This window comes from Vollenhovia emeryi, unplaced genomic scaffold (genome assembly GCF_000949405.1).
Source record: "Vollenhovia emeryi isolate VEMERY1.0 unplaced genomic scaffold, V.emery_V1.0 DF939148.1, whole genome shotgun sequence".
Lineage (NCBI taxonomy): Eukaryota > Metazoa > Arthropoda > Insecta > Hymenoptera > Formicidae > Vollenhovia > Vollenhovia emeryi.
In genome coordinates this window covers 2,192,071-2,211,307 of record NW_011967218.1, presented here as the reverse complement: position 1 = coordinate 2,211,307, position 19,237 = coordinate 2,192,071, and the positions used below count along the sequence as shown (strand labels likewise).

The 19,237-nt window shown below is 43.5% G+C and overlaps 1 protein-coding gene across 1 annotated transcript in view; it reads right to left on the bottom strand.

Moving 5' to 3' along the window:
- Positions 1-18,937, bottom strand: part of LOC105565970 (protein Skeletor, isoforms B/C) — a 52,979-nt gene extending 34,042 nt beyond the window's left edge. Inside the window, exons 1-2 of the mRNA XM_012019604.1 lie at positions 18,820-18,937; positions 14,698-14,883 (exon numbers count right to left, since the gene is read on the bottom strand). Of these exons, the coding sequence (XP_011874994.1) occupies positions 14,698-14,764 (67 nt within the window). The 5' untranslated portion in view covers positions 14,765-14,883; positions 18,820-18,937. The remainder of the gene's footprint in view (positions 1-14,697; positions 14,884-18,819) is intronic.
- Between the last annotated feature and the right edge of the window lie 300 nt (positions 18,938-19,237).

Here is a 19,237-nt window from a genome sequence, read left to right as displayed (position 1 = left end):
AGAGAGAGAGAGAGAGAGAGAGAGAGAGAGATTAAGAAGAAAAATATTAAGAAAATATATAACTTACTAACTATAATATATAATTAAGATTTAATCGAATTAAATTGCGTCTTTTTTCAAGATCAAAAGCAACGTTGTCGACTTATTTACAACTTTCGATAAAAATGTTCAGATTGACATTCAACTTCCCTTCGGCATACAAATAAGGGAAGTTTATTCGAACGTTAATACATCACAACCCCAAAGCGTATTTAGCAGAGCAGTTGCTATGTTCTCAAATACAGCAATGTAATTTCCAGATAGATGTAGCTCAAGCAGTTTGCACATCGCGGAATGAATTCCTAGACATGTTCGTAAAATAGTACCGTCCGAAACCAGCACGCCATGGCTAACCCGCTCCTATACACGGTGTATATCGTAATTTATGCTCATTCTCGTGTCATCGTAACACAAGCCGAGTGCGAAATGCATAAAAGTTGTTTACTGTCACGTCTTATTGCCGAAATACGATATTAATTCTTACACCGCATACAATGGAAAAGAACCGAGTTTAATAATAAAAGAATTAATTTGCTCGTTAAAACGTTACTTGGTAGATCATTTTGCCAAGAAAATGAAATTTCAAACGTTAAACTCTTCAATTCCTAAAAACCAACGATTATTTTCATACCTTTCCATTTCATTTTAAATGTTTTCGATAATCACCAGTTAACGCTAATTTTCCCGTGTATTGTCAATCGCGCGCACAAGAGAGCTAAATATTAATAATTATTTGTTTAAAGTGAAGTAAGTTAATTTGATTGACACCTGCATTTTATCAGGAACACTCGCGTTCTAACATTCCTGACACAACGAACTCTTATCTAAATTCACTTCAGTCCGAGCAAGTGGGTAGAAGAACCTACCTGTCGCGATAACAAAGTGTAAATTGGCTTATAAATAATCCGTAAATTTTATTTGAGCGCCCGTTAAACAGGACCGGCAAAAGCCGTAAAAAGACCCACGTTCTAAACAAGAGGCGCGCATCGCCGCTGATAATTATCGCAGAGGTAATCTCTTAATCGAACGTGCGAGTCGACGGCTTTTATCCATCTCGTAAGAAGAGTAAGGCTGATATTTTTTGTCGTTTGCCCGTTAAGAGATTAAAGCCAAGGACTCCGCCCGCTTCGTTTTAGGGCCATTATACCCTCTCGAGAGGGGATAAGGAGAGAGACATGGGAACACAGTGAAAAAGAGAGACGAAGAGAAGGAGGACAGACCGAATGGGTGGAAGAGAGAGAGAGAGAGAGAGAGAGAGAGAGAGAGAGAGGGGAGGGGGAGAGACCGGGATGAGAAAACGGCTGAGCTTGCAGAAAGGGTGCCTGGTGATGCGTACCGTAGCTACCTCGCCAAATGCATTAAGACCACCGTCCCGTCGCGTCCCCCGCAATATCGTACGGACAGAATCGTACGATTCTTGTCGGCAAGCCCGAATTCGCTATATATTCATTCCTCGCACTTCGCTGGGCGCAACGAGTGCGAGACGAGGAGGTCCCTGTCGGCGTACCGCGCTCTTGAGTGGCCGCGTTCGCCATCCGATATAAGCACTCGCGTGGCCTCTCGAGTGCTGGAAACATCACGCGCGCGAAACCTCTCTCGGCCGCGACCGGTTAACGTTCGGCTCGGGCGCAGACAGGGGGTCGTTGCGAAAGAGAAATGGAATCTCGTGAAAATAGAACGCGTGCCGCGAGGACGAAGCCGGTGGCTCAAGTCGACCCCCGCTCTCCCACCCCGAAGCACCGTTTCCTCTGGATGCGGAAATAAAAACGTCGTCTTACGGCGCCTGTCGCGCCACTTGAAAATTTACCCCGCGATTCGTTCTCTTGTTTTACCTCACCTTTCAAACGAACCGCGCCCTTTCGATAACGTACAAAAGCGTAAAGAAATTATTAATAGCGCCAAGTGAACTGTATCGGCGACAGAGTGTCTATTTTTATTCGTAGAAACGTGGGAAAAGTGACATTTCCTCGCGATTAGTCGTTTAACTTATCATCTTAATTACTTCCCACGCGTTGATACACGGAGTGAATTTTCTCTTAAAATTTATCCCGAAAATCGTGCGATCGTGGGACGTGACATTTTGAAGAGCTTTATGAGAGTTTTTTGAACTTTCACCATACATTTTACTAATTGTAAGTATAATTGCCAGTGAAATGCGTGGTAAATTTTCGCAAAACTCTCTTTAAAACGCCGCGTTGTCCCACGATTGTAAAACATTCAGGGTAACCTTGAAAAGAAAATTCTCTCCGCGTCCAAATTGAAGCCGCTGCATACAGCGTCAACAAGAATTACAATCGTTCCATAGATTGTAAACACGGCAATTTATTTAAATTTGCATTAAACCTTTTAAAACGGTATCCATTTGTTTGAAGATCCTGTTTACGAAATATTACGAATTATCCCTGGGCCAGTTTGTGTGTACGGCGAATTATATAATTGTACATAATTATAAAATAAACATTCAATTGTAGGAAGCACGATAACCGATAATTGCCCGTGTTACCTCGATACATATTCGCGACACGCGTTCCGAACGAAAGTGATCGCGAGCGAAGATCGTGTGCCAAATGTTCCCGCGTCGATAGCCACGTACAACGCGCGTACCGTAGGCAAAGGAAGCGATATTACACGGCTCCAACCCTTTCTCTCTCTCCGAGCTCGTGTTTAAGTTCCACCGCGATATGAATGTCTCCCCCCCCCCCTCCTCCCTCTCGCCCCGCGCGCGCACAGGCGTACGCATACGCGCGCAGACACGCAGATGCGGGTGCCGTCGCATATCGATTGAACGGCCTACACCTATTTACGTGTCCCGTGTAGGAGCAGGTTCACGTAACACGCTCCGTGGGAACCGAAATCGTCGGGAAGGGCGGGAGGGTGCGAAGGGTATCGGGGGGAGCGAGATCGAAGGTGGTGGATCCCTCCCCCTCGCCTGCCCCCGGCGAAGCTTCCGCCACGTCGTCGACGAGGACTGGGCGATAATGATATCGAGCCGGGACATTTGTCATGCACCCGTGTACGATGCATTACGCACGACGACGATGGCGCGTGGCGTGGCGTGATCGTCCACCGGAAGTCACAAAGTCGCACCCGACTGACTAATGACTGACCCATTCCGGGAGACGCTACTTTTTCAGCCTTTTCGAGGCTTGGTTGCTACGACTGACGTTAACTTTGAACGAACCCGCTTTCGGGAGATTATAGAACCTGTTTTATTTGAAAAGGGGTTTCTTTTTGCAACATTTATTATTATTTCATAAAGGGAAAATTTCGTGTGACGGCTTAAGATATAAATTGTAATATAAAAGAGTCCGCTGGCTTGTCTAACAAAATCGTCTCGCGTGTGTAATATTTTAGCTAATATTTTTTCGTCCGACTCGCCGTCTGATAAGGAAATCGTATCTTCAATCATATAAAATCTTTCAATGTCGGAGTTGCCTTGACCATACCTGGCATTTTTAATAATACAGAAAATTTATTGCGAAAAATATTACCACAGCCGGGGTTTGAACCTGGACCGCCCTACACTCTAGGCGGGCGTCTCACCAATTCGACCACTGTGCCAGGTTCAAACCCCGGCTGAGGTAATATTTTTCGCAATAAATTTTCTGTATTATTAAAAATGCCAGGTATGGCCAGGAAAAAACACTGACGTTGTTAATTACCGCTGGCGACATTGAAGAGTATTCTGATTGGTCAGAATCGTTCAACTTAAAATTCTTTAACAAGAACAATATTTTTTAATAACGACGAATTCGGTGAATCCGATTCTTTAATTGCGTACCGCAAATACGAGTTCCTGGCGAGATCATTAGAGTTTCTTTTTCTAGCTCGTGATTTGATTATGTAATTAGTAATCGCTTGTGGAGGACAAACAGGGAAGACGGCTGGTCGATACTGATCTCGTAACGGTACGTGTACGTCCCCGCCTATCTAATAAAGCATGTACTCTGAAGATGTGCAAATGGCAGTTGTCTAAGATACAATCGACAATTCGAATATCCCATCGCTAACTTGTTGCTGCAAATCGCAGACGGAATAATTTAACCGATTGAGATGCGACTAACAATAAATGAATAATTATGCTAATCACTTATGAGATTATAAATGCGTTTATAAGATAGATTTTAACTACTATCGATTATTGGTATGCAAAGATGTTTCAAGGAAGAAAAATACCGGGAACAACAATCGTGTCAATCGCAGGTAAGAATTAGAATTGCCTTAATTAAATAATCTTCGGAATTAATTAGTGTCGAAAAAAAGTCGAGAAGGTACGTAAAGTTACGTCTACGAGAAACAGTTGTGGAAAAACCTTGGTAAAAAATAATTAGAAATGTAATTTTGTTCGAGTATCGCCTTTCTATTATTTCACATGTACGTATAATAAATGGCAATCCGTCGGCTGGCAATTTCTATTTATTTCGACGTTATATTACCAAATCTCCAGCCTGCATTCCCGCCCATGTACCTCAAATGAATGTCAAGTCTACATCGATCGGTTGCCGTAGGAATTCGAATCGCGTATCAACAACGTCGAACGTCGCGCGGGCATGAAAGGCTTGGAGGCAGAAAATACGGAGGACAGACACAGAAAGAGAGAGAACCCCTGTGAGTGTCGTGTCGCAAAAACACACACGCATACACATAGTTTTCAAGTTCATTGTGCGCTTCCTTTTATCTTCGACGACTCTTGATTAGCGATTACTTCTATCGCGACACGTCGTAAACAATCATTACTTAAAAAGGCATCTTTTCCTTTACACACTCCTTTCTCGCAATAAGTCAAAATGAAAGCGCGAGGCACAGCGCAATCGTAGACTTTCCCGGCCGATATCCATTAGTTAAATTGTTTCCCTCAACGTTACTCCTCGGCTTCACCCCCGCGGGATCGAGTTGTTCGTTTTGATAATGGGTGGATGCGATACAATTGCCGAGGTATCGCGCTGCAAAGAGGGAAAGACCTAACAAAAAAGGGACGCAGAGGGCGAGGAGAATTCGCGAGAGGAGAACTGGTAGGTTTCGTACAAGACTCGGATGTCAATACAATCGATTAATTTACAATAACGATATATACGGGATCTCATTGGAGAGACTCGAAACGTAGCAAGTCGGGGAGGTAAGTCGGGACTGAAAATCTGAGATTACGAGAAGTCGGGTATGGTACAATGCCTCCAAAAAATCAGGATCACTCGCGATCTGCATCAAATCGTATTTACCTGGGAAAGCGCATTTATATATCGGAATAAAATAGCGAAGACGTTGCCGATAACAAAGATAAATGCTTAAAGCAAATATGCAAAATAATATCTTTTGAGGATATTCTCTTTGCAATATATTATTCTCCGTATACCAGATGATATTTAAAGAAAGAAATTAATCTCGGCCCTCGTACCTTAGGACGTAAAAGATGAAAGAAATATTCTGCAGCTACAAGAAATTCCAGGAAGCAGTGTGATAAGTAAAAATTTTAATTTAACTCTCAAGTTATGATTAACTGACAAACACGCTACCTTATATCACGTCCAAGCGCGTGTATCTGCGACGGACCAATTTCTTATAAAAGAGCGAGTCTCTTTCGCGAATAAATTTTTATATTTCTTGGAGAAAAGTATATAAAACCACTCGTGTAAAAGTGCAATCTTTAATAGCCGAGAATCGCATGGGCAAAGGAACGCGTATGCAGATATTTCGAGACTCGTGATAACAAATTGTAAGCACGAACGCGAAGCACAGCGATCAAGAATTGAAGCAGAAGTAAGAATGCAATCGTAAGATTACAAGAGCTGCTTCGCGATCAGGCGGAAGTCATTTAACGAACACGGGCGACGAGTGTCTTCGGCGATTACGGAAATCCGGCGTGAAGAAAGGCGCAGTGGCGAGATCGCGGGTCGCAAATTTCGCGGTTTGCTCGGGATTTAAGTTGGATCAAAGAACGACGCGATTTCCGTAATGCGGTTGTTCACAGGTAGTAAATTACGACAGATTGTGGCGATTAATGGCAGAAAAGAACGATCGAAGGTGGCTCTCTTTCTCTCCCCGGCTCCTCTTTCTCCGTCTCTTTCTCCCTCAAATCGGCCATTTACATCGATTAAGGTTGAGCCGCAGAATTTGGGGACGGCCGACGCCGTATGCCCATCACTTTCAACGTCCATATAAATGCCACGCTGGGAATCGCACATCTGGCGATCGAGCAACAAGTACACGCATTAAATGTATCCCGCTTACCGACTCCAATTACATAGAGTGCACCCTGCCCGTACATGTGGGACGCCGTGCTGTAACTTTTGCAATTTTTATATCAATAGATTCGAGAGCCAAAGTACCGAGACCGCCATCCCGCGATTTCGAAGCGAAGAACAATATTTCACATTTGCATACACTAATAAAATGCCCTCTTGTTTGCGTGTTTCGGGCAGCAAAGAAAATAATTGCCGTATGTGATTCCAGTCGGACACGGATCCTGCACGAGGAGCGGGACGTGGGCCACGATTTTCAAGAGCATCGACACTGCCAAACTAATCCGTCTGAACGAGAAACGCATGCGAGCGAATTTAAGTTAAAGTAGTTATTCTTCATTTCGAGAGCATTTGGTTTTACTTCATCCTCGGTAGGCTGCTAACCTTCTTCGCTTCGCGTGTGGTTGACAAATTATTCACGAAAACAATGGATAGTAGCGCCATCGTAAAACTCTTACGCTTTGAAGAAACGATTTCAATGATAATCTAGAGTACAGATTTCAATGATAATAATCTAGAATTCTAGATCACGGGCGTGAGAAAGAATGACGCATTGCTCAAATTCCATTCCAGGCACGCGTAACGCGCTGTAAGTTCGTTCTATTAGTGTCAAGGTGCGTAGTGAACGCAAGGTCGAAATCATAAGACGTAACTACCCTATTTAAGAATAGAAAGTAAACGAATCAACGAACTCGTATTATTCCAAGCTGCGCAAATGTCCTGTCATTGCTCTCCGAGGAGGAAGGCAAGACTGAAATCATAAGACGTGACTGCTCTACGCAAGAATAGAAAGTGAATGGATTAGCAAACTTATTATTTCAAGATGCGCAAATGTCCGACCATTGCCCTCACCGAGGGAGTGCAATTACATCTTAATTATCGTTCGATGCACGAAAGACTATAGCACCGCATAATTTATAAGCAATAATCTACGTGAAAATTTTTTGTAAAAAGCGTATAATCGTCGAATGTCCTACAACTCTTATCAAGTCCGGATATTGTATAATTGTATAGACTCCATAATTTTTCCACCGTGAAATTATTACGTAGAAAGACGCATATTGGCAGTCCTGTTATTTCAAACTTGTCACGGGAGACGGAAAATGTGACAACAAAATGACAACGTGTCTGCAATTGTACGCTAGAAATCACTGATGCCTTCCCACGTAAATTTATGCACATATCAACACATTTACACATTCTGCATACACATACATGGAAAATGTATACGTGTTCTACATGTGTCTAAATTATTATGAGGAGGCATCGGTGATTCCTACTGTACAGTGGCAGAATGGTTGCGACACGTTTTTCTAATGAGTTAAGGAACGTGCATTTAAATTGAGAGTCGCGTTCCAAGATCTTCTTCTGCGAGGAATATTTTACTCGATGGCCATTCCGAAACCATTTCCGATCTGTTTCTCAAATAAAATTTTCCTCAGAGAAAATGTTTTGGAAACGTGAATCTAAATGCGCGTTCTTAGCGCTGGTCTACAATACGTTGAGTAAGCGTGGAGTAAGGAGTAAGGGAGAGCCCTAACTTGTAGCTTTTGGTGTAAGGAAGCTGAAATACGGGCATAATTTTTAAAATATTTGTAACACTGATTGATGGCATTTTGATTCACCGAGAGTAAGCCTAAGAGCTGAAGTAGGAGTGAGAAATAAAATGGATTTATTTCCTTACTCCTACTCCTTACTCCAGCTTACTCCATGTATTGTAGACCAGCCTTTAAACTCATTTAAAAAAAGTGCCGCAACCGTTTTGTCCAGCACTGTACTATTAACCTCCGTGAAGTTGGCACCTCATGTCTCAAAAAATCTTTTTTTTCAGTTCTGAATGCACCCTGAATGCACCCTGAAGAGTTCTAGAGTTCCTTATCAATTTTAAAAATAGTTCTGGCGAATTAACCTAAAAAAGTTAAATTTGAAACTTGGGGATGCTAACTTCACAAAATGAAATCTCGAAATCAGCGATAACACTAAAAGTATTACAAATATTTAATTTTGCCATTAGGATTTCCTTTAGAACTCTCGAGGGGCTACCCAGAACTCCCAATAGAACTCCCAATATTCGAGTCCCAACGTGACATAGAAAATAAAATATTAATGTTAACGATTACATTCCAAAGCGAGCTACCGTCGATTGTGCAAGCGTCTGCAGCGTTACGTAACGCACTGTCCACGCAAATACTCTCCCGATTTTCCGTGCGATTCCCTTTACCCGTCGCGCAATCGAAGACGAGAAAGCGGAGAAACGGCGAGCGTCCCGGGAATCAATCGGCTACACGACGCGCGATGATTTTTCGTAATGGATAGCGCACCGCGACGCCCGCGTCACCCCCTCCCCACCCCATTCTCATTAGTTATCAGACACGAAGCTAGCATCCCGGAAAAAAGGCGCGGGCGATTACGACGTGCACGTCGCACGTACACACAAATCCCCCGGGCACCCACACCCGCACCCGCGGGTACGATATACGTGTACGGCACCCCGGCGCCTGCGCAACCCGCGCCTTCACGTGTACCATTACGTGGTTTACTACGAGCGTTACTACGACGAGTACTACCACCGTAGCGTAGCGGTGAGGCTGAGCAAGCTGAACACTGTGGACCGTAGGCCGAAGCCCGATAATCCCACGGTACTGAAAAGTAACAGAGAAAACAAACGCTTCGTATGCACGTGTGTACCGCGAGGGCTCGTAATCGCGTAGACGCGATACGAAAGACGTTTCCCGCCGCATATTAATTCATTTACAACAATGAGGCAAGAGCGTCACGTCCGTGCACGCGCTGAAAAAAAAGTCTGACAGATTCAACCAGTCGTCTGCTAGAAAATGGACGAATCAGAATTCCTTTAGGATTTACCACGAAAGGTATTTCATAACCAGAAGTTTGCTGGACTTCACTACAAATCTGGTAGATCCTAAAGGGAATTCTGACTCGTCCATTTTCTAACAGACGACCGGTTGAATCTATCAGATTTTTTTTTTTCAGTGCGGAGAGACCGATGCGGTTACCACATGTCTAATTAGGGTTGGCGCAACCCCAATAGATAGTAATATTTGGGGCAGATGTACTTGTGACTGTCATACCAACATTGGTACGACAAGTAGCGGAGACAACCGTATGCGTTTTGTGCAGCAAACTTGGTGAATGTTGCAACACAAAAGAATGTAGATGCCCCTACTATTTATACGGCAACCTTTTTATTTTTAATTATTTTTTTACGACAAATATCACCGCGTGCCTCGGTGGTCGAGTTGGTGAGACGCCCGCCTAGAGAGTAGGGAGGTCCCCAGGTTCAAACCCTGGCTGAGGTAATATTTTTCGCAATAAAGTTTCTGTATTATTAAAAATGCCCGAAAAAAAAACACTGAAATTGTTAATCACTGTTGGCGATGTGAAGAATATGCTTGTTAGTTGATTTTAATTTTAGTTATTCTTGCCTCAGCCGGTCTTTCCGTGTGTATTTCTAAAGGATCGTGCCGGCAAAGATGGCCCATTCGGCAAAGATGACGTGTGTTATCACGCGGGTTTACGCGGGACAAAGATCGCGTTTCAAGCCGATAATCTTCCCTCGCGATTACTGTATTATTCTTGTTATATTTTAACGCGCGCGCATTTGATACGAGCATTTTTAACTGGCAGAATGAAACAATAGTTGGATTATTCGGTTTGAATTATAGATATCGCGCGATAAATTTGCTAAATTGAAAGCGTTAATATTCGTTGGAGTGCCATTTCCTGGGCGATAAGTAGGCTCCTGTAGTATACCGTCCCTTTTATGCCGAAACCACAAATGCGCAAATTTTCACAAAACAGTAAAATAGCCAAATTCAAATCTGAAATAAAAACTGGCGGCCAGTATCCGCTTTAAATTTTGCTCTTTTACTATCTCGTGAAAATTCGCACGTGGTTTCAGCATAAGTGGTACGACGTGCTCCTCAAAGTGACATTTTGAAGCAATCGAGGGAGCAAAACGTCGGCTCCAGGTATCCGGCAAAATACACTCGAGCTTCTCTTGGCCAGGTTTGCTCTCAGGACCGTGGCTTTTGGCGCGTTCTGTACAATCTCTCTCCCGCAGAAGAACAAGTATCCGTGAAACGTGAGCCGATGTGTCGAGCGATGAACGGTCGATCTCTCGTGAAATATTGTCGGTGCCGCGATTCGCAATATCCGAACCGTCAACGGAGATTCGAGACGGCGCAGCTCGCGCCCGGGGAATTCGCAGCTTACGGGGTATACGCTGCGCTTCGGGATGCGCCTCGCGTCACGCACCAACAAGTACCCCGTATAATCTGTAAGAGCGCGGAACGAACGCGATCGAGACTGGCTCGCTGACCCGGAAGTAATCCCCGGAAAAGAAGATAAAGACAGATAGACGCGCGTCTCTTTCTTCCTCCCCCTCGTGTTTGATAGCGCACGAGTACTAACCGGCGGGGTACTCGTGGTATTATGCCCCATCGGCAACATGCGGGCGTATGTGTATGCCCGAGAGACATCGCGGGTTATCCCGGACGAACCACGGGGGGGGACCGTATCCGCGTGAGGAGGCCGGGTATTGTCCGATTCGAGATTCGTCGAGAGCGATCGAACGGCTTCGACCGGGGCTTATTGGAGCTACACGCGCTCGCCTCGCCGATACTCGCGCGTCGGTGTTCGTTGCACATCGATTCGACGTTTTCGAATCTGTCGTAGTGCCTCTCGAGTGGACGCCGGTGATCGTCAGCGAGAATTTTTGTCATAGAGTATTCTTGGCCTCGGACAGTCCCTCCGCGCTAGTGGAAATTTCTCCTTAATGCGTATACGATAATAGAAATCAATAGTTTTTCAATTGTAAGCCATTGACGAAGGCAAAGGTTCTTGCGAACTAACGGTAAGTTTCGTGGAATTGTCAATTTTCTATGCTGGATCGGTTTAATAAAAAATTGTCTTTTACATTTTTATCAAATAGTCTAACGTCAAGTAATTATGAAATGATGCTTCGCATGCGAGAAAGAGGTTCTCATTTCTATAAAAATATTACGCAGAATGTTCTTTCTATAAAACGCGCCTCGATACACGGAAACAATGGCTCGAGAATGAAGCTTGAGTTTAATTACGAAAGAATTTCGATGCATTACGTCTATTAAGTGAGCACTCCGTAAATAAAGATAAAATGAGATACAGGAGAGCACGGAGAGACAGACTCATAGAACTTGATTAGAAAGTAATCCCAAACAAGTATTCTCGGGATTTAATTTCTCCCAAATGTAATTTAGATTTAGCATGAGGAAAGTTGCAGTGTTTGCGATTAATAGGTCGTTTCATTAAACGCTTAATGAAAAAGCAGCTGCAATTCTTGCATCGTGCCACATGGCATTTAGCGTGCGACAAATTAGCGTACAATATCTACGATAATAAAGCAAAAGGAGACTGTCACTTGTCAAGTTTCGAATTATGCGAAATTGATGAAAAAAAATATGTGGCATTTTCAAAATTATCTTTTCGAGAGTGCAACTCCACGTCCGCTCCTCAAACATTGTCATATTGCAAAGAACATTTATCACGAAGAATCGGTACTGCGCGTGAAAAATATACCGTTATTGTTAACGGAACGTCCCCGCACAAAGATGAAAGAATCGAAAAGAGCACAGGCTCGCGCAAGATCTCGTTCCATATTTTACCTCGAGACCCTTCGCTTGTCCGCAATTCACGACTACGGACATTTTAAACGCTAAAAAGATTTAATAACTCATTTTTTACTAAACGGGAGATGGATAACCCTCTGCATTAAGTAAAAGTAAGGTAAGACAAATCGAATTCCCGGGAGGGAACGGCACGATAACGCTGACTTATTCACGCTTTTGTGTACGTCGCGAAATCGCTGAAATGGATTATCCGACGATTTTGGCGGAGCCCTTCGATTCACCGATGATGGCGAACTGGTTTGAAAGCGAGTTCGGTCGATGAGACCGACGTTTGAGAGGAAACGAGCGAGGAACGTGCGACGAGACGGAAAGCGACCCAGCATCGGCAGAAAGAGACAGGTGGAAGAAAGAGAAAGATAGTGATGCCGAGTGAAAGTCCTCTAGCAAAAACCAGGCCAGGGCTTCGGTATCTCGGCGCGGACACACCGTAGCCATTATGCAATTACGACGCATTTACGGCCGTCTACTTGCGCGTCGTATCGTCAAGACGGTCGCGTCCCCGTTTCCCCTTGCAATTTACGTCCTAAATCGCTAAAAGTTTTCAAATTGCAGCCGCACTCGCAACGCTCGCCGCGACATCGCGACACTATTTTTACCGATTAGCGACGACTCGACACGATCGAACTCCGCGTGAGACAAGGCCGTTGAACATCATCGAATTACCGTTTTCCCTTTCTTATTTTTTTTTTTTCGCAATCACACGAACGTTCTTCCGATCCGTGATACTTTCAAAGGCGTTAAACTGATCTTACTTATCGCACACTGAGAAAACTGTCCGATTAAATATAATCGGATAATCCAATTGCATAATGACAAACGGTTATGTCCGATTAAATTGTCTATCCGATGAAAAATTTTTCGAGCAAATGTTATCGGTAGCCGCATTTCATCGGATACATTTTATCGAATATATGCATAATTTAATCGGAAAAGTTAATCGAAAAAATTAACCATCGGAAACACTATTTAATTGGTTTATCCGATGGATAATTTTTCTCAGTGTAGATATAATGCCAACAAGGAATCGAAAAAAAGTCGGGAGTATCTTACGTTCTTTGAGAGAATAAATACATATATGCCGAAAGAACTCGACAGATCGTCCTTCTCGAGTTGACAGTACCCGAAGGTAGATCAAGGCCGTAAATTGTCCGCGGCAGTGTTAAAGGCCTTGCACCTCTCTGATATGTATCGCGTAAAATGTGGCATTGATGTTGAGTCGTCTGACCATAGAAAAGCCGACAATATGACAATAGCTTTTGTACCAACATCATTTCGTTTATGTTTCATAATAATTTTAAGTCTTTATACTATTTCCGTTACGAGTAGCTCGGCGAAATGACGATTGTGAAGTAATGTACCCGCGCAAGGAGTTAGCGTGGATCCCGGAAACTCGTTTTTAGCGAAAAACTTACGGAACAGCCGCGTATTTTCCCTCCGGGAGGTCGAGGGGCCGGCGAACGTTCCATAAGGCATTTCCCTGCATCCGTTTGTGCCGCGGAACGGAACGCCACGTAATTTAAATCGTTTTGCGTAATAACAAGACTCGGGGAGATGCGAACGTTACCGCAAAATAATGGGCGCGACGTAATAACAATAACTGCAGGTAACTGCTTGCACTGCTTCTGCAGCGCGATGCACCGCACGCGAATCCATTTTAAATTATTATAACGCAGCTTTCTCGGAGTACGCACCACCGCAATGCCAGTCTATTACGAGCTGAATAAATATATTAACTCTTACGGCATGCGGAAAAAAAATGGCTGCGTTTGCGTAGCCATAATACATCGCGCATATGTCGCGGACGTTTGTCATCTAAACGTTACGGAATCATGGCGCAATAATGCTTAGACGTACAAGTCAATCGAAGATTCCGATAAATATCGAAAGTTATATAAATAAAATATGATGCGTAAATAGTTGCGACGTGATATGATAAATCACGTAATTAATAATCGCATGAAATAAGAAATCGGTAATGCAAAACGATATTTCGATGAAAATGTCATGAAAAATATACTTCATCGTGACTCTTGTATTTGCGACAATGACACTAAGAAAACAGTGGCGTGAGAAATTATGGAAACTTGTTATTACACCCTCAGAAAGGATTTCCGTTGCCGAGACAAAAAATATTCTCGACGCATTTGTATTTCTCACAACCTCGTTTAGTATAAAAATATGACAATATCAGAATAAAATCAATAATTCTTATTCTCCTCTATCGAATTAAAAAAGATTGACTTACTATATTGGGACGAGAGTAACTTATATAAATGTAAGTTTATATATTCTTGCGTTTAAAATTATTTTCCCTCCATCTTGCAACGACGTTGCTGCCACGATATTCGACAAAAGACGATACATACTATCATTTTATTCTACATTTTACAATTTTTCATTTAAGATTAAAATACTCCTTTCTCTATAGTCTATAATAAATATGATTGGCGCTATATCGATCCTATTTTATGATGCATTGGATCCGGAAATGTTTTCTGTGGGGTGTAATAATCATAATTTCTCCGATTCAATTCTTTCCAAGCTATTTTACATCACGAGATCGATACCTGAAACACTGTTTCGGGGAGCAAACGGGGAAGCATTATTATGCGCCATTTTCCTCTTCCGTTCAAGTTGATTTCTCCGGACCGGCATGGACGGCGCGTGCCCTCTCGCGCGCTTGGCGATCGCATCGCGCTCGTTAATTGTTAATAACAGTCAAAGGGACTTACCGAGGTGTAATGTGGCGAGGGCGAACAAAAGCAAACCGGAAATAACTCGCTGCGGCGTCGCGTCCATTTTTCGGTGATTCCGGCCACTGCGGGTCGAGCCCTCTTCTTTTCCGTTACTGCTGCGGACGGTGGTGATGATGGCACATGTACACACACACGAACCACACGCGCGCACTTATATTCGATCTGCAATTCGAAAAGAACACCTCGAGTGAGCCTCGCGCCCCAACGCACAGACCTCGTCAGTCACCTCGATAACCTGTCGTTTTTATCGTGAATAGCTACGGTACGTTGGTCGACAGGATTTCAACTTTAAGTTATTATCCAGAATCATATGTGAATTGGAAGGAACCTCGAGTTGCAAGTTAAAGGGAATTTGTCGTGGGATTTTGCAACGTCAGAAAAACTATCCGCGATGAAAAGGATTATAGCGATAGAACGATCTGAATCGTAAAGCGTTGCGTCCAAGTTCTAGTTCTTCCGTAAAAGATGCAAGTTGATTGGCTACACATTTCTCGAAACTAGAACTTGCAGCTCCTCCGTAAAAGGTGCAAGTCGATTGGCTACACATTTCTCTGAGCTAGAACTTGCAGCCCTTCCGCAAAAGATGCAAGCTGATTGGCTACACATTTTTCGGAACTAGAACTTGGACACAGTTCCTGGACACAAGGCTCAAGAGTGTAAAAGTGGGACAAGTGCCTCTACTTTGGATTTATATTTTTAGACAGCAGCGAGAAGAATATTCGAAATGCGCGAGCAAAACAGATGCGTAGATGAGAAATTCGAAGCGAAATCGCGGGCGACCGTTCAATATACGCACGAGGAGCGATCGACGGGTGGATCGATGGTAACGATCTACCGGCTAAAAGCCGACTGAGAGAAAATTCGCCGTCGATCGCGCGCGGCACACCTTTCTCGCGCGATCGCGCAGCTCGCAATCCGCGTGCGATCTACCGTTAACCGAAGATCATACTTCTGGGATACAAAAGCCGTACGAGGGGATCTTACGATACACGGCGAGTTTCTCCACCGACATCTCGGAAATTCAGTTAATATGTAACTTGGGAACGCGTATTTATCTTTTATTTCTCATTAGCTCGGTTTACGCTTGCCAAGGCTCGATCTCGACTCTGATTAATCGGCGTAAATCAATTCTCTTTCTCTCTCTCTCTCTCTACATTCGCGTTTTATATCTCGCATTACTTTTCCTTATATTATTCTCGGTTATATCAAGCTGCGACGTGTCCAGCTGCGAAAAAGACTAATTAAAAGGCTGGGAATATTCGAAATTACGAGGACTTATAATTTTAAATCTGGAAGGCTGTATGTACAGATCGTATTGCTGTTACGCGGAAAATCGCGTAAAATATATACGGGAGAAATCAGTCTATATTCATAAGGGATTTCAGAGTGCTTTGCAAGCATCCGTTGAAGTATATTTCGTAGCTACTATATACTGCGGCAAACAGGAATTTATGTGTTAGCGCATCTGGCAAACAAGAGCTCATGCTAACATGTTTGGAAAGTCTCATTACCTAAATTTACTTGCCTCGCGCGAGTACACGTCGTGCCCCAAAATCGCAGAAGAGTGAGTTAAGTGTGATGCAAGGCAACGATTAAAATGTCATTGGCGTCGTCGAAGTACAATTTGTTCACGCGCATGTCTTCCGCGTCGTTTCGCGACGTGCAGATTATTGAATTTCGATAGAATGGAAACAAAGTGTAATTAATAAAAAGTCTATGGGCGTTTCAATAAGCTGTACAAGTTCGAGGGTACAATTTTTCAGCGGTAACATATATTTTTTTAACAGGCTAACGTGACCCGTAACGTTCGCGGAATTTCGAAAGTACGAAATAAAATGACGCGATGCAAAAATCTGTATCTCGTATTTCGTGACTCGGTGCAAAGATTGTGCGTGCACACGAAAGTGAGAGAGAGAGGTCGCGTTTTCGAGATATATTATAAATTACACTTTCTTATTTCAGTCATATCGTAAATTATATTTTCTTTCCTTTTTCCTCGCAAACGTTCTACTTATTTTTACACGTCGAGCACCTCGAAGCTTCGTTCTAAAACTTTTCGCGTTGCTTAGATTTTCGAATTATCCTGGACACGTCGTGCTCGTTAGCCGTCTAGGAAAAACAAAGAATGCGGAATCTCCGAAACGCGTATCACGCCACATATTTCCTGTTATGTGTCGCTACGAAGATAATATCTTTCTACCGCTCGATAGCACACGCGATATAGACACACCCGGCATTTTGCTAGCGCCTCACTCGGAAGTAATTTCCATCTATCGCGCTGCGTTTCTCGAAAAAAAAAGAGAGAAATTTATTTCGAACGATCATGAACAAAAGCCTTTAAAAATACACGTGTAAATAACGTGATGTCACTTCGCCATTGCACGTATAACTTTATATCGCGATAGAAAAGTTTCAATTGACGTACTCTCGCGTAAATTTTTCGCATCAATCACTCGCTTCTTTTCGTTGTAAGACAGTGTATATTTTATACGCCAAAAAAATCAATTTGTCGCCACTGATTTCGCATTCCCGGATTTCCTTTTCTATTTAGTAATTTTTTTAATTCGTATTCCGCTTATCTTTCATATTCCTCTCCACCGTTGTATCTCTTCTTTATTGGTAGAAATAATTTCGAATGTAACCAATGTATCGTGCATACATGCCCTCTTTAAAATCTCTAATAAATACACTAGTAATTCGCGTTTTTTCTTGATTGTATTAAATGTAATTACGATACGATTCCGTCATTATAAAACTCATATTTCTCGCGAATTTATTCAGTACGATCTCGTGTAATTGTTAACGATATTATTTTATTTTCACGAATTTCTCATTACTGCAACAACGAAATGCGTGATAAATCGATGAATTCGTATATACACATCTACATAAACAATGTACAATAAATTCGGCAACGCCGAATCCATAAATCTAGAAACTCTCGTATACCATTCATACGTGTTCGAGCGGCTCGGATATTGAAATGCCTCGAGAAACTCCGCGCGCACCGATTAATTTACGTGCGTCTTACGATTATCTTTAAATCTTTACGCAAGGATGCACATCGGTCATTCGTTGACAATTTCGTATCTTTATCAATCGCTACTTTCTTTTCTACACTGACAAAACAACTTTACGAGAGCATGCTGAATTGTCACGCAACGATCGTAAACTATAAAACAGCCAAGAAAGTTAATGCAGTCATAATCAATTCACTATGTGACATAAATTTGTCTCGTGTGCAACTTACAGAACACAACCGACCACATTTGTAACATAATGTATACTGCTAATAAAGAAGAAATTAAAAGAGAAGGAAATTAACTTATAGAATGATATTTTATATTATTTAAATCAACAGAGATGTTTTATAACTCTACATTATTAGCCATAGGACTTATCCATTGTAATGATGGACGATCTCCAAACCAAGCGAAAATTGCGAAAATTAATTAAAGCCTGCACAATTTCAGAAATGCAGTCATAACCGAAAATGAATACATGCTGTATTGTATCGTATTATCTGAAATACCGTTACGCGATCACTCCTCGATGATTATCAAACCATTTTCTTCTTCTAAGAAATTAAAGTAGAAGAAAAAGAATATTCATTTTGACCATTTTTTTTCGAGAACATTATAACGCAACGTCGTATGTAAATTTCCGTCATCGACCAAAATATCCTCCGAAGCGCGATAATTACTGGCCGATTCCCATGTTCCGTCGCGAATGCGATTATACCTCGGTAACACAACCCGCTTTTACCAGAGCCGGAGTAACAGAGATTCACCCTCTTCGTGCCGCCACGTAAACGACCTTGCCGCGCACATCGGTCCACATTAACAGAACTATTCTTACGTTCACCAACATCTCTCTTGGCGTACACAGCACACCCGTACGACGCGAGTCCGCGCTAATTTTCATCTGCCGACCCAACCCTTTCGATCATACATCCCTACATCCCGTCACTCCCCGATGGACTCCTGGCCGCCCTGGTCGCCGACGGTTATGTCACCGCGGTCGCGGTCGCGTTCGCGTACGCGGGCGGTGCTCCGCGGCCTTATCCTCTCTCACCGGGGCCCCAACAACCCTCCTGACCTGATCAGCCACGCATGGCGCGGCAGCAGCAGCAGCGGAGCCGGCGCCGAGAGGCCACCACACACCACGGTGTGTGCCACCACCGTGGGACGCGCGTTTTCGTGTGGATGTGGAAGGACTGACGGTGGCGGTGGCGGCGGCTCGGCACTACTCGCGCCGCTCGGGAGCGAGTACGCGTTCCCCGGGACATGTATTGGCGGGTAGGAAAGCTCCACCTATCGCGCGACCAAGTGGGAGGGCACAGGAAGACCCGGAGCTTGCGCCCTCCGGCTGGCCCGCGCACCAAGCACAACCCCTTCCTTGGCTTTTTCCCAACTTTCGAGCTTGCGGTGCGCCCTCCTCTCCCGGCCCCCCTCGCCCTATCCCCTCGACCCTCTTCTCGCCATCGCTCGCCGTCGTCATTACCATCGCCGCTACC